The following is a 12,623-nucleotide window of genomic DNA, read 5'->3' on the forward strand; positions in this document are numbered from 1 at the left end:
CACAAAGAGGTGGTACTCTTTTAATGGAGGAGGTTTGCCGTCTGGTGTGATAGCAAGGCCCTAGATCCTCGGTCTTGTCCTACACAGACCTTGCTTGAATACCTTCTGCATTTACCTGAGTCTGGTCTTAAGACCAACTCAGTAAGAGTTCATCTTAGTACTATTAGGCTTACCCACCACACGATAATGATAAGCACTATCTCTGGACAGCCTTTAGTTGTTCGATTCATGAGAGGTTTGCTTTTGTCAAAGCCCCCTGTCAAACCTCCTACGGTGTCATGGTATCTCAACGTCGTCCTCACCTAGCTGATGAAACCTCCTTTTGAGCCACTGGATTCCTGCCATCTGAAGTATTTGACCTGGAAAGTCATTTTCTTGGTGGCTGTTACTTCAGCTCGTAGAGTCAGTGAGCTTCAAGCCTTGGTAGCTCATGCTCCCTATACTAAATTTCATCATAACAGAGTAGTCCTCTGCAATCACCCTAAGTTCTTGCCAAAGGTGGTGTTGGAGTTCCATCTGAACCAGTCAATTGTCTTGCCAACATTTTTCCCCGTCCTCATACCAGCCCTGCTGAACGTCAGTTGCATACATCGGACTGCAAGAGAGCATTGGCCTTCTATGTGGAGCGAACAAGCCCCTTCAGACAGTCTGCCCAAATGTTTGTTTCTTTCAACCCCAACAGAAGGGGAGTGGCTGTCGGGAAACGCACCATTTTTAATTGGCTAGCAGATTGCATTTCCTTCACTTACGCCCAAACTGGGCTGACTCTTGAGGGTCATGTCACGGCTCATAGTGTTCGAGCCATGGCAGCGTCAGTGGCCCACTTGAAGTCGGCCACTATAGAAGAGATTTGCAAGGCTGCGACGTGGTCATCAGTCCACACATTCACATCTCATTACTGCCTTCAGCAGGATAGCCGACACGACAGTCGGTTCGGGCAGTCGGTGCTGCAGAATCTGTTTGGGGTTTAGAATCCAACCACCCCCCTAGGCCCATTTTTATTCTGTTCCAGGCTGCACTCTCAGTTAGATGTTTCTTCGTAGGTCAATCTTTGTTATGTCCTCGCCGTTGCGAGGCCCAATTGACCCTGTTTGTTGTTTTGAGTGTGCCTGGGGGCTAGGGATACTCATATGTGAGAACAAGCAGCCTGCTTGTCCTCGGAGAAAGCGAAGTTACTTACCTGTAGCAGGTATTCTCCGAGGACAGCAGGCTGATTGTTCTCACCAACCCGCCCGCCTCCCCTTTGGAGTTGTTCCTTTCTTTGGTTTTGCTTCATAAGTTGACTGAAGTGGGACTCTCGAGTGACGAGCAGGAAGACGTTGCGCGCACCCACGCGCTCAAAGGCTTTTAACAACCTTTGTTGCTAGGAAGATTTTCCGGACCTGGGGCTGCCATGGACGTCACCCATATGTGAGAACAATCAGCCTGCTGTCCTCAGAGAATACCTGCTACAGGTAAGTAACTTCGCTATTTGTAATATTTATATTTAAAGCTTCTTTATGTATTGAATGAAGAAGCACTTGTACTATATATTTGAAAACTAAGATAGGTTTTATATAAATAGGAACATTTTTTCTAAAGTGTGTGTTATTGCATTGTTTCTTTGTGGGAGCATTTGCATAATCATACTTTGGTATTTGCTCATATTTTATGTTCAGAATTTATTCTTTTTTACAAAAAAGGTAATTTGAAAGTCATAAAAATAGCTTGGATGATTACCTGTTTACTGCAAAAAGAACACAGCAAAGGTGACAAGATGGATGACGCCAAACAAACTTCTACTGGACTCAGAAAAAAGTTCATAGCAAAGTTTATTCTTAAAAAAACTTCGAGAACAGTGACGCTCACGCTCTCATCAAGAAGCTCAGAAGTTTTCTTTGTCCATTTTCCAAAGGTGTTAGAGAAATTCAGTGTTTGCACAAGACTCTCCTATGAGAACCAATAGCACTTTGCATACAGGCCTGAGGCAGGCCTGAACGGCCGAAACACGACTCATGTCGAGTCCAGTTTTTTTAAGAATAAACTCTTGCTGTGAACTTTTTTCTGAGTCCAGTAGAAGTTTGTTTGGCGTCATCCATCTTGTCACCTTCGCTTGTGTTCTTTTCTTGGTTTTTCCATTGTGGAGGTCTGCTTTCTTCTGTGTTTACCTGTTCACTGCACATGAAATAAATGTTAGAAAGTAATAAAAAAGCTAAAAATGAAATACAAACATCAACAAATATCAAATGATGAGCAATAGGAAAAAAGCCAAAATAGAGAAAATGAACATCATCAGCTGTTCAGTGACTTCCATGGAAGTGATGACAAACTTGAACTCCTAATTCTTACCCAGTCTGCTTAGGTACTATGTGTAAGCAAACACAATGCCTTATTTATTAAAACAAACAAATCAGTTTGCAGATTCTCAAAGTGGGTGTTCTTTATAACTACATTAGTAATGTTTTTATGGATTGATACTTAAATTCTGATTGATGGCTCAAGTGACAGGAATTTTGTCTTCGCTCCACTTACAGTTTTCCTTCTTAGATATATTTGTATAATCTTATGCTGATAGTGTGTTGTTTATGTTGTGTCTATTGCTGTCAATCAGAGACCAGGAACATGTGATTCAGTGATGTCAGGCAGAGAAAACAGCATAAATCGCCCTCGTTCTTGCAACTTGATCGAGTTTCCAAGGTTAGTATTGTATTCCTCTTCCAGCTCACTGAAACTAAAATCAGAGAATCAAATCATTACTCCTGGGGACTGTCAGTACAGTGTGCTACTTGAATACACAACTGTGAAATCTGCAAACCCACAGCAGTTTTGATTTTACATCTGCAACCTTGCCCAAGTCACAAAGGGGGTAGAGGGCATTGCAAAAAACCAAACAAACCAAAAAGAATGTGTAAAAAATAAATCAAATTTAAAAAAATAGCAACCTCATTTAAATTGGGATGGGAGAAGTAAATGTATAGATTTCTATATTTGTATGACTCTTTTGGAAGGTTTTTTTTTTGGTTATGTAAGGAATTTGTTCTTAAAATTTAATAACATATAAGATTTTATTGTGTTATGGACTTTTCCAAACGGGGGTTACAGACACAAACATTTACTGTATCACGGGGGTTTTGATTTAGTTTATTTATTTATAAGAATAGCCGTACCCGGTCAGACCAATGATCTATCTAATCTAGAATTCTGCTTCCACCTCCTTTACTTCAATGTGCCCAAATGATTTACAATAAAGTCAGATCATAGAAAGTAGAAAATAAAGAAATGCAAATGCATCAGAACAGTACAGAATAAATAAAGAAATTACAGAAACGGAGGAAGTGACGTCAGCGTCGGGGATGGACGCATGATTCCGGAGCTCCGCTAGAGCGACGGCGAAAACGGCGAATAAACCCCGAAAATTCGACCTCCAGATAAAAAACACAGCGGCCAACACAAGCCTATGGCGACCCGGAAAAAATTAGATAAATTTAAATTCACGGCGGAGAAGCGCGACGGAAGCAGCGAACTCCGGCAGCATATCGCACATGACACGCGCCAAAATGACGGCCGCAGATTCCGAATCGGAGGCGGAAGGCCTCATGGAACAACATGATAGCGATACAGAGATCACCAAAAAAGAAGTCGCTCGATGGTTTAAGCCTTGAAAGCAGAAATGTCATCTGTTCACAAGACGATTAAGGAGGCAGTCACAGATTTACAGAAGACATGCGGGAAATCGGGCATAGAATGGAGCAGGCAGAGGGTGAACTGGAGCACGTGGGAAGCGAAGTGCACCAGTTAAAGTCAGAACTTCAATCCCTGAAAGAGGATAAGGCTAAAATGGAATTAGACCTGGAGGACTTGGAAAATCGCTCACGGCGAAGTTAATCTCAGATTTAAAGGCATACCAGATACTGATCAAAATATGGATTGTGCTAAAATCATTAGAGAAATATGTGCTCTTATTCTGGGAGAGACTGCAGAGACCCAGCAGGAACAAGGAGATCCTGCAATCCAATTTGACAGAGTACATAGAAGCCTGGGACCCAGGAGGTCCTCTCAACCTCGAGATATAATCGTCTGTTTTTCAAGTTATACAATCAAAGACATGATCTGGAGAAAAGCAAGAGCTAAGGGTGATGTCCTCTGGGAAAACCAGAAAATTACGATATTTCAAGATCTGGCATTAGGCACCCTACAACGTAGAAGATCATTTAAAGATCTTACTCAATATCTTCAACACTCCAACATTAGATATAGATGGACATTTCCCTTTGGATTACAATTTACAGTTGGAGGTCAATCCCGGAGGGTTGTCACGGCTAGGAGAGGCGTGGACTATATTGAAAGATCTGGGCTGTAAGGATTTGCCACCAGAAGCTTCTGGATCAACCTCTACAAATGCGAATCAGTCACGCATGGCATCCACATGGCAGAGAGTGGGATCCAGAAAGGAAGCAAGTCCTCGAAGATCTCCAAAGAAGAGTGGGACCTGAACACACGATAGTGAGAACTGGATGCATACCATACAGTGTTAATTATATAACCAGTTGGTTGAACATGTTTAGTTTAAGTGACAGTTTCATGTCGCTCCTGAAATGTTGTTAATACATATGTTTTATGTTGGCTAGCAATAATATTAAGACAAGATTAGAGAGAGGGATAAGGATTGAAACAGTGTATTGCAATTGGGGGTTTTTCATACGAAGCCTATTAATAGTCTGCTCTGGCGAGGAGTTACTTCCTCAGAACCATCTGCTGGCAGGTTCTCTACCAGCTACTTCAGGGGGGGGGGGAGGGGGGGGGGAGGGGGGTCAGGGGTTAAAAGTGGGTACATGGAATGTCAATGGGTTGAACTCCCCATCAAAGCGCAGTCTTGTATTTCGGGAGATGCAACGGCTTCATTGGGATATAGTAATGCTACAGGAAACACATATTAGGAGTGGTGATGCTCATTTGCTCAAGCACAAATCTTTTGCTGATTGTATAGCTCATTTTGATAAAAGAGGAGGAAAAGTGGGAGGGCTTGTAATCTATGTTCGGAAAGGTATACCATTTATAATTGATGATATTTATAAAGATGTCCTAGGCAGATGTTTGGCGGTAAAGGGACTTATATATGGCAAACCTGTGACTATTGTGAATGTATATGCTCCGAATGTGGGACAGGGGGACTTTTTCGATAAAATGACAGAGGAACTTTCCCAATTCCAACAAGGTCATATGATTTTAGGAGATGATTTTAACACATATATGTCACCTATGGACCACTCTAGAGGAGGAGGCAGCATAAATGTGACCCACAGTAAAAAACTAAAACAATTGACTTCACAGTTAGATTTAGTTGAAGTTTGGAGGCTCAGACACCCAGGCCAAAAGACATATACATTTTTTTCTCATTCACAAACTACATATACTAGAATAGATATGATTTGGTGCAGTCACACACTCTGGGATAGTGTGTTAGATTCTGAGATTGGCCCCATTAGTATTTCAGACCATGCTCCAGTAGAACTTGAACTGAAGGGGTGGAGGGAGGAAGATCGGCTCCTCTTCTGGAGATTAAACGAGTCATTACTGGGAGACCACAAAATTTGTGCAGATATTCGTAAAGTGATCCAGTCTTACTGCATAAGCAATGACACGGGGGAGGTTTCAGATGGGACGCTCTGGGATGCATTGAAGGTGGTGGTAAGAGGGCATCTCATAAAGTGGGGGGCTCGTAAAAAGCGCGCCAGAGAAGCAGCGGAACTCAATTTGAGATCCAGACTGGTTCATCTGGAAAGACAACACCAGGCGGGGGGTTTGGCAAAAGACTTGCAAGAGCTCAGGAGGTGCCGGATGGAACTAGAAAAGCTACAAATAGTGCGGGTGGAATTTATGAGGAAGCTCCTCCAACATAAATTTTATGAATATAGTAATAAGTCAGGGAAAATGCTGGCCAATTGCCTTAAGGCTAGGCAGAGAAATCATACCATTACAAAAATTAAAGGCCCAGGGGATCAGCTATATTACAGGGATGACGAAATTAGAACTCAATTTTTAACTTTTTATAAAGAGCTCTACAAAAGAGAAATAGGGTTGGAAGCTGCTGAGGTGCGGCAGAGTTTTGAGGGACTGGGGCTGTCCAAACTGACTAGCGAGGAGAGCCGTAAGCTGGAAGCTCCATTTCGTCTTGATGAAATCACAGGAGTCATTAAGAATCTTAAGGGAGGAAAGGCCCCGGGAATGGATGGCTACTCCGCCAGATTTTACAAACTTTTTGCGGGGGAAGTGGGACCTTTGTTGATGAGAGTGGATAATGCCTGTTTTGAGGGTCAGTCATTGCCCATTAGTATGCATGAGGCGGGAATATCTCTGCTTTTAAAGCCAGGAAGGGACCCGGCTATATGTGGGTCCTATAGACCAATTTCGCTGATCAATCTAGATATAAAAATATTATCAAAAGTGTTGGCAGACCGGCTAGGTGTAATCCTACCAAAATTAGTACATACTGACCAATCTGGGTTTGTTAAGGGCCGGCAGGTAGCAGATAATGTACGTCGTACACTGCATGTTATATGGGAGGCTAAGAGACAAGATATGCCGGTCACTTTACTAAGTACAGATGCAGAAAAGGCATTTGATAGGGTGGAGTGGCCCTATCTATGGGAAGTTATGGAACATATGGGAGTTGGGACTGATCTACTGGGATGGCTCCATAGGTTATATGAAAGGCCAATAGCTCGATTAAAAATCAATGGTGGGTACACGTCGACATTTCAGATAGAACGTGGAACTCGCCAGGGCTGCCCATTGTCTCCGCTGCTCTTCGCGCTCTATATAGAGCCGTTAGCGCAGAAGATTCGAGAATCTGCGGATGTAAAGGGGATAGTAATTGGGACTATAGAACACAAATTAGCATTATTTGCGGACGACGTGTTATTTTTTGTGGGAAGCCCTGCATTGACCCTTCCGAATCTGATGGTAGCTTTAGCAGAGTATGGACGCATGTCGGGCTTTAAGATCAATTATGACAAATCGGAGTTGTTGGGGGTTTCCATTGCACAGGCTTGGATGCAAGAGCTCATGCGAACATACCCATTCCGTGTAAGGCACGATAAGATTAAATATCTGGGGGTCAGGATACCTATAGAGATTTCACAATTATTTAATCTGAACTATATACCACTTTTTCAACAGGTACGAGCAGATATGGAAGCATGGACGGGGAAATGGCTGTCATGGTGGGGGCGTATAGCAGTTGTCCGAATGAATATTTTACCTCGAGTGCTATTCTTCTTTCAGACATTACCAATATTGGTGCCTAAGGGAGAGTTGGAGAATTGCAGAGAGCTCTTTTGAGATTTATCTGGGAGGGCAAAGCGCCTAGGCAAAGCAGAAAGTTGTATGGAAGTCAGTTGATTTGGGGGACGAGGGGTTCCAAACCTTAAATGGTACTATTGGGCTGCTCAATTAAAGTTCATCTCTGCATGGAGCCAAGATAGGCTTTCAGTGGTGGCCCAACTTGATCAATCTATGGTGCCGAATCAATGTCTAAAATCAGTACTTTGGGCCTCCTATCCACGTAGGATGTTACACAACATTGACTTCCAATCCTTTCGTGCAACACCTCTTAATATTGTGGGCAGTGGTTAGAAGCAAACTGTGGCAGTCCAGGCTCACCTCATCCTACGCATACATTGGGGGGGAACCAGGGTTTCAGATAGGGATGGGTCATCCGGTGGCAAGGAGATGGGCAGAGAAGGGGATAATTTGTTTTAGAGATCTAATGGATGATGGACAAATGGTTCCCTTTGCAGAGCTTAAAGAGCAAAATGGGATTTTAGATACTGAACAATTCTTCTACATACAAGTCAAACATTATATACAAACACAAGGGTGGTTGAAGGCGGACCCGGAGGAGTTTGAGGGCCTAGAGAACATGTGGAGCTCCTTGGGGAAAATGAAAGGTACTATCTCTATATTGTATAAATTTTTAAGGGGAAGGACCTTTGAGAAATGTCCTTATATGCTTCAGTGGGAACGGGATTTGCATAAGGAATTTACAGCACACGAGTGGAAGGCAATTTTGGCTGAGGTTACTAAAGCCTCAACCTGTGTGCTGATAAAGGAAAATGCTTTCAAAATCCTGTCACGATGGTATTATACCCCACACAGATTGCATGTTATGTTTCCAGGGACATCACAATGGTGTTGGAGATGTGGAGATGAGGAGGGGACCTATCTACACATTTGGTGGTCCTGTGCTAAAATACAGGTCTTCTGGGGAAATGTTGCTACAAAGATAGCAGCCCACACGGGGAAGCCTTTCCCATGTGAACCTCAATGGTGTTTGCTTGGATTGGGTAATAGACGAGGAGCTAAATGCAGAGCCGGTTAAAAGAATGTGTTTGGCAGCAGCAAAAACTGTCATAGCTAGGCATTGGAAACAATTAGAGGCACCCTCAGAAGAGGACTGGCTCTTGAAGCTATCTTGATTGGTGAATGGAGAAATTTACGGACAAAAGATTGGGACGTTATAATGAATCTTCAGAGTTATGGACTCAATATCGGAGCTTAACCCACATGACATGTAACTTAAATGTATAATCGGCTGGGGAGGGAGGGGTGGGGAGAGGGAGGGGGACGGGAATATTTTGGATTGTATCAGTGAATGACTGTTTGATAAGCAACATGTTTGTTATTATACAAAACCAATAAATAAATACAAATTTTAAAAAAAAGAAATTACAGAAACAAATAAATCAATGGTAAAGGCCCAAGAGAAACCTACTCTGAGATCAAAAGAACAAGAGATAAATAAATTATATTTAGTAAATCTTCAACTTAGCGCTGCAGACTCAGAATATATGAGCTGAAACAAACAAATGGCTTCCAGTTCTAGGTGAGCATGTAAACATGCATAGGATGGACAAGCTTCACTGAGCACAAATTATAAAAGCAGAGTTAGCATGTGTGGAGACCTCTTGAACTGGTGCAGTGATGTTTCAAGGCATGCCGAAATTGGCAAGAGGGAGAGTGGGACAATTGCTATACGACTTGTATGTAGAAAAGCAAGGAAAGTACTAAATGGTGGCCTCTAAGGCCATAGATTATATGCATGTGGTGAGTGAAAGGCTGAGGGGAGCAGATATATTGCAAGAGATTTGTGAGTCAAAGGCAGAGTACTTGAGATGTTCAAAGAGAAATCTGAAAGAATTCTGGAAAGATTGACAGAAGTGGAAGATAGGGTGAGCACTGTGGAGGACCAGCAGGCTCAGGAGGAAGAGGAGGTGCTTAGGTTCAAGAGGATGGTGGACTGGTTGAAAGAAAAAGCTGAGGATCAAGATGACTAATATTTGAGTACCCAGGGCACTGGAGGGAGTATAGCTACCAGACCTTCAGGGATCTGTGAGAGACTTGTTTTCTAGCAAGTATGGCAAATTCAGCTATGAAATTGAACAGGCACATAGAGAGCCACACTCCAAATTTGGTCTGGAGAAGTGGCTGAGAGTCCTGATAGTGAGGTTATTGGGATATCAAGAAAAGAAATTTATTGCTGAAGCTCGGAAAACAAAGACAGTAAATTATAAAAATTGCAAGATGCCATCTTTTCTGAGTTGAGTACGGAGACCATGAGGAAAAGGAAAGCCCTGCTTAAATACAGAGATGAACTCAGAATGGCTGGCCTTTGGTTTCCTGCTAGATTCACCATATCAGAGAGTGGGATGAGAAAATTTGTGCAATCCCCAGAAGTGGTAGAGTGACTTCTGCTTCATAAAAAAAAATGGAGCCAGACTGAAGGCACAGTAAGTCCCTGGAATGTCAAGAAAGAAGAACAGTGAGATCACAGCTAGGTGGTTCTAGGGATAGAACTATGGTTCAAATCCTGGAGATGGAGGTCCTCTTTTTGAGGAGAGGGATTGGTTGCAGAGTTATTTAGTTATTAGTAATGAGAAGAATATGAGGAGGACTTTTGGTGTCATAGAAAGAGAGTTACCACAAATGAAGGTAACAAGCACTTGGAGACATTGAGTGCCCTGTGGAGATGGTTATGGATGTGGATTCAGGTCCCTTGCCACAAGGGATTCAGGGGCAAAGACCAGAACATTTCAGATGGATGGTATGCTATGAATTTAAGTGAATTGGTGGAAAAGGAGTAAGAGGGTGGAAGTGGACTCTTGCAGTAGGGTGGTTTGAGGTGGAGAAGGGATTGGGAAGAGCTGTGGGCATGATGATGGGAAGGATGAATTGGGCTCGAAGAGGGGAGATTTCTAAGGGGAGGGTCCCTTAAAGGAGTAGGGGTTCAAGAAAAGCTCAGGCAGTGTGTTACAGCTATATGAATGGAAAGGGTGGGGGGAAATGAAGATTTGCAAAGAGTTCAGTACTGTGGTTTGTTATTTATTTATTTAGATTTTGCTCACACCTTTTTCAGTAGTAGCTCAAGGTGAGTTACATTCAGGTACACTGGATATTTCTCTGTCCCAAGAGTGCTCACAATCTAAGTTTGTACCTGAGGCAATGGAGGGTTAAGTGACTTGCCCAAGATCACAAGGAGCAGCAGTGGGATTTGAACTGGCCACCTCTGGATTGCAAGACCGGTGCGCTAACCACTAGGCCACTCCTGTGCGTAAATGGGATCAGAGAGAGGAGGGAGAATGGGGAGGAGAGAAGCAGTTTGAGCAAAGGGAATGTAAATTCAGACACTATAAATGGATCAGTGTTACTCTAAAACTAGCATCTCTCATTATGGAGAGGCTTAGGTAGATGTGGCCTTGCTGCAGGAGATGAAGTTGATCCCCTCAGAGATGGAGACATTGCAACAGGGATAGTGCATTAAGGAATACTTCTCTGCATATAACTCTAAGAAAAGAGGGGTTGCCATTTTGTTCCACAAGAGGGAAAGGATACCAAGGATTGGTGATTTAGTTGATAGGTAGGATACAGAAGCACAAGATATCAATTATTAATATTTATGCCCTGAATGATCTGAAAAGGAAATTTTTCCAACAGCATTTGAGGGACTTTGAAGAGAAGGCTAAAAGCACTTTAGTGATTGTGTGTGTGTGTGTGTGTGTGGGGGGGGGGGGGGTTGATATGAATTGTGCTTTGAGGCCCTGTGATAGATCCTCTTTGAAGGGTAAGAGCTTCATGAGGGAGGGGGATTCTCTACAAAAATGTGATTTACTTTGCCTGGGAAGATGTTTGGAGTATCTAGAATCCAGGGGTGACAGATTACACATTTTTGCAGTGAAAGCAGTCCTACTCAACAATAAGTATGTGTTTTGTTTATGAGACAGATGTATAGAAGGGTGGGAGTGAGGATAGAATCTATTGTAATCTAGAATTACAAATTGGTTTCAGCAGTGGAACAAGGGAAGGGGATTGAGAATAGTGGAAGGATGAACTGGAGGGTAAATCTGGGTTTTGTCCAAAAGCTCAAGGTTCAAGAGGAGGTTGCTCAAACCTGGGAGAATTTTCTGGCTATCAGTGCACTCTGAGAGAGAGAAGGGAAGGCCATCAGAGAATCCACACAAGGATGAAACCATTTTCATGCACTGAGGAGGTAAAAGTTTCAGTTGCAATGTTATAAAAAAAATAGATTGGCATCAGGTAAAATAATGGAAAAGTGACATCCCAGGAAAGCAACAGGGCACCCTAGGGGGCACTGCAGTGGACTTCGTAAAATGCTCCCAGGTACACATCTGACCATTGCTCCCTTACCTTGTCTGCTAAGCCCCCCCCAAACCCACCCAAAACCCACTGCCCCCAACTGTATACCACTACTATAGCCCTTACGGGTTAAGAGGGCACCTATATGTGGGTACAGTGGGTTTCTGGTGAGTTTGGAGGGCTCACAGTTTCCTCCACAAGTGTTACAGGTAGGGGGAGGTAGGAGCCTGGGTCCCCCTGTCTGCAGTGAACTGCACCCACCACTAAACTACTCCAGGGACCTGCATGCTATGGACCTGAGTATAACATTTGAGGGTGGCACAGAGGATTGCAGATGTTTTTCACCACGTTTGGGGGGTGGGAAGGGGTTAATGACCACTGGGGGAATAAGGGAAGATCATTCCTGATTCCCTCCAGTAGTCAACTGGTTTTATTTAGGGCACCTTTTTGTTCCTTATTCGTTATAAAAACAGGTCTAGCTCAAAAAGTCTTAGTTTTAGCCCTGGACGTTTTTGTTTTGTTCCATTAAGGCTGAAAAACGTCTGAGTCTTAGGAACACCCAAGTTCCGCCCCTGGCACTCCCCCTTTAGATTTGGATGCACTTCTGAAGGACGTCCGAGAAAAACATCTAAAAATAGTATTCAAAAATGCTGATTTGGACGTTTTTCTGAGAAAAACATCCAAATGCAGACTTATGCCACTTTTTGGATGTTTTTCTCTTTTGAAAATGAGCCAGATAGTAACCTATGGAACTTTGTAAGTAAGTGCTTTTGAGCCCCATGGTCATATTTGCAACTGTCAGTAATCAAGAGCCACATTCTGGATGAGGTGCAAATGCCAAGTTTCTGTTTTGCAAAGCTATTTAAACATTGCATTGCAGTAATCTAGATTCAAAATCAACAATTCATGTATAAATATGCAAAGTACACTGGGTTCTAGGAATGGATGAATGAACCAAATCTCGCATAGTTTGTAAAAACGCTCACTGTAGT

General features: G+C 42.9%; 1 protein-coding gene across 1 annotated transcript in view; it reads left to right on the forward strand.

Annotated features, from left to right (window-relative positions):
* The window catches only part of CCDC81 (coiled-coil domain containing 81), a 251,340-nt gene that overhangs the window by 85,925 nt on the left and 152,792 nt on the right, over positions 1 to 12,623 (forward strand). Inside the window, 1 exon segment of the mRNA XM_030200151.1 lies at positions 2,591 to 2,676. Within this exon segment, the coding sequence (XP_030056011.1) occupies positions 2,591 to 2,676 (86 nt within the window).

This window comes from Microcaecilia unicolor, chromosome 4, assembly GCF_901765095.1.
Source record: "Microcaecilia unicolor chromosome 4, aMicUni1.1, whole genome shotgun sequence".
In the NCBI taxonomy this organism is placed as follows: Eukaryota; Metazoa; Chordata; class Amphibia; order Gymnophiona; family Siphonopidae; genus Microcaecilia; species Microcaecilia unicolor.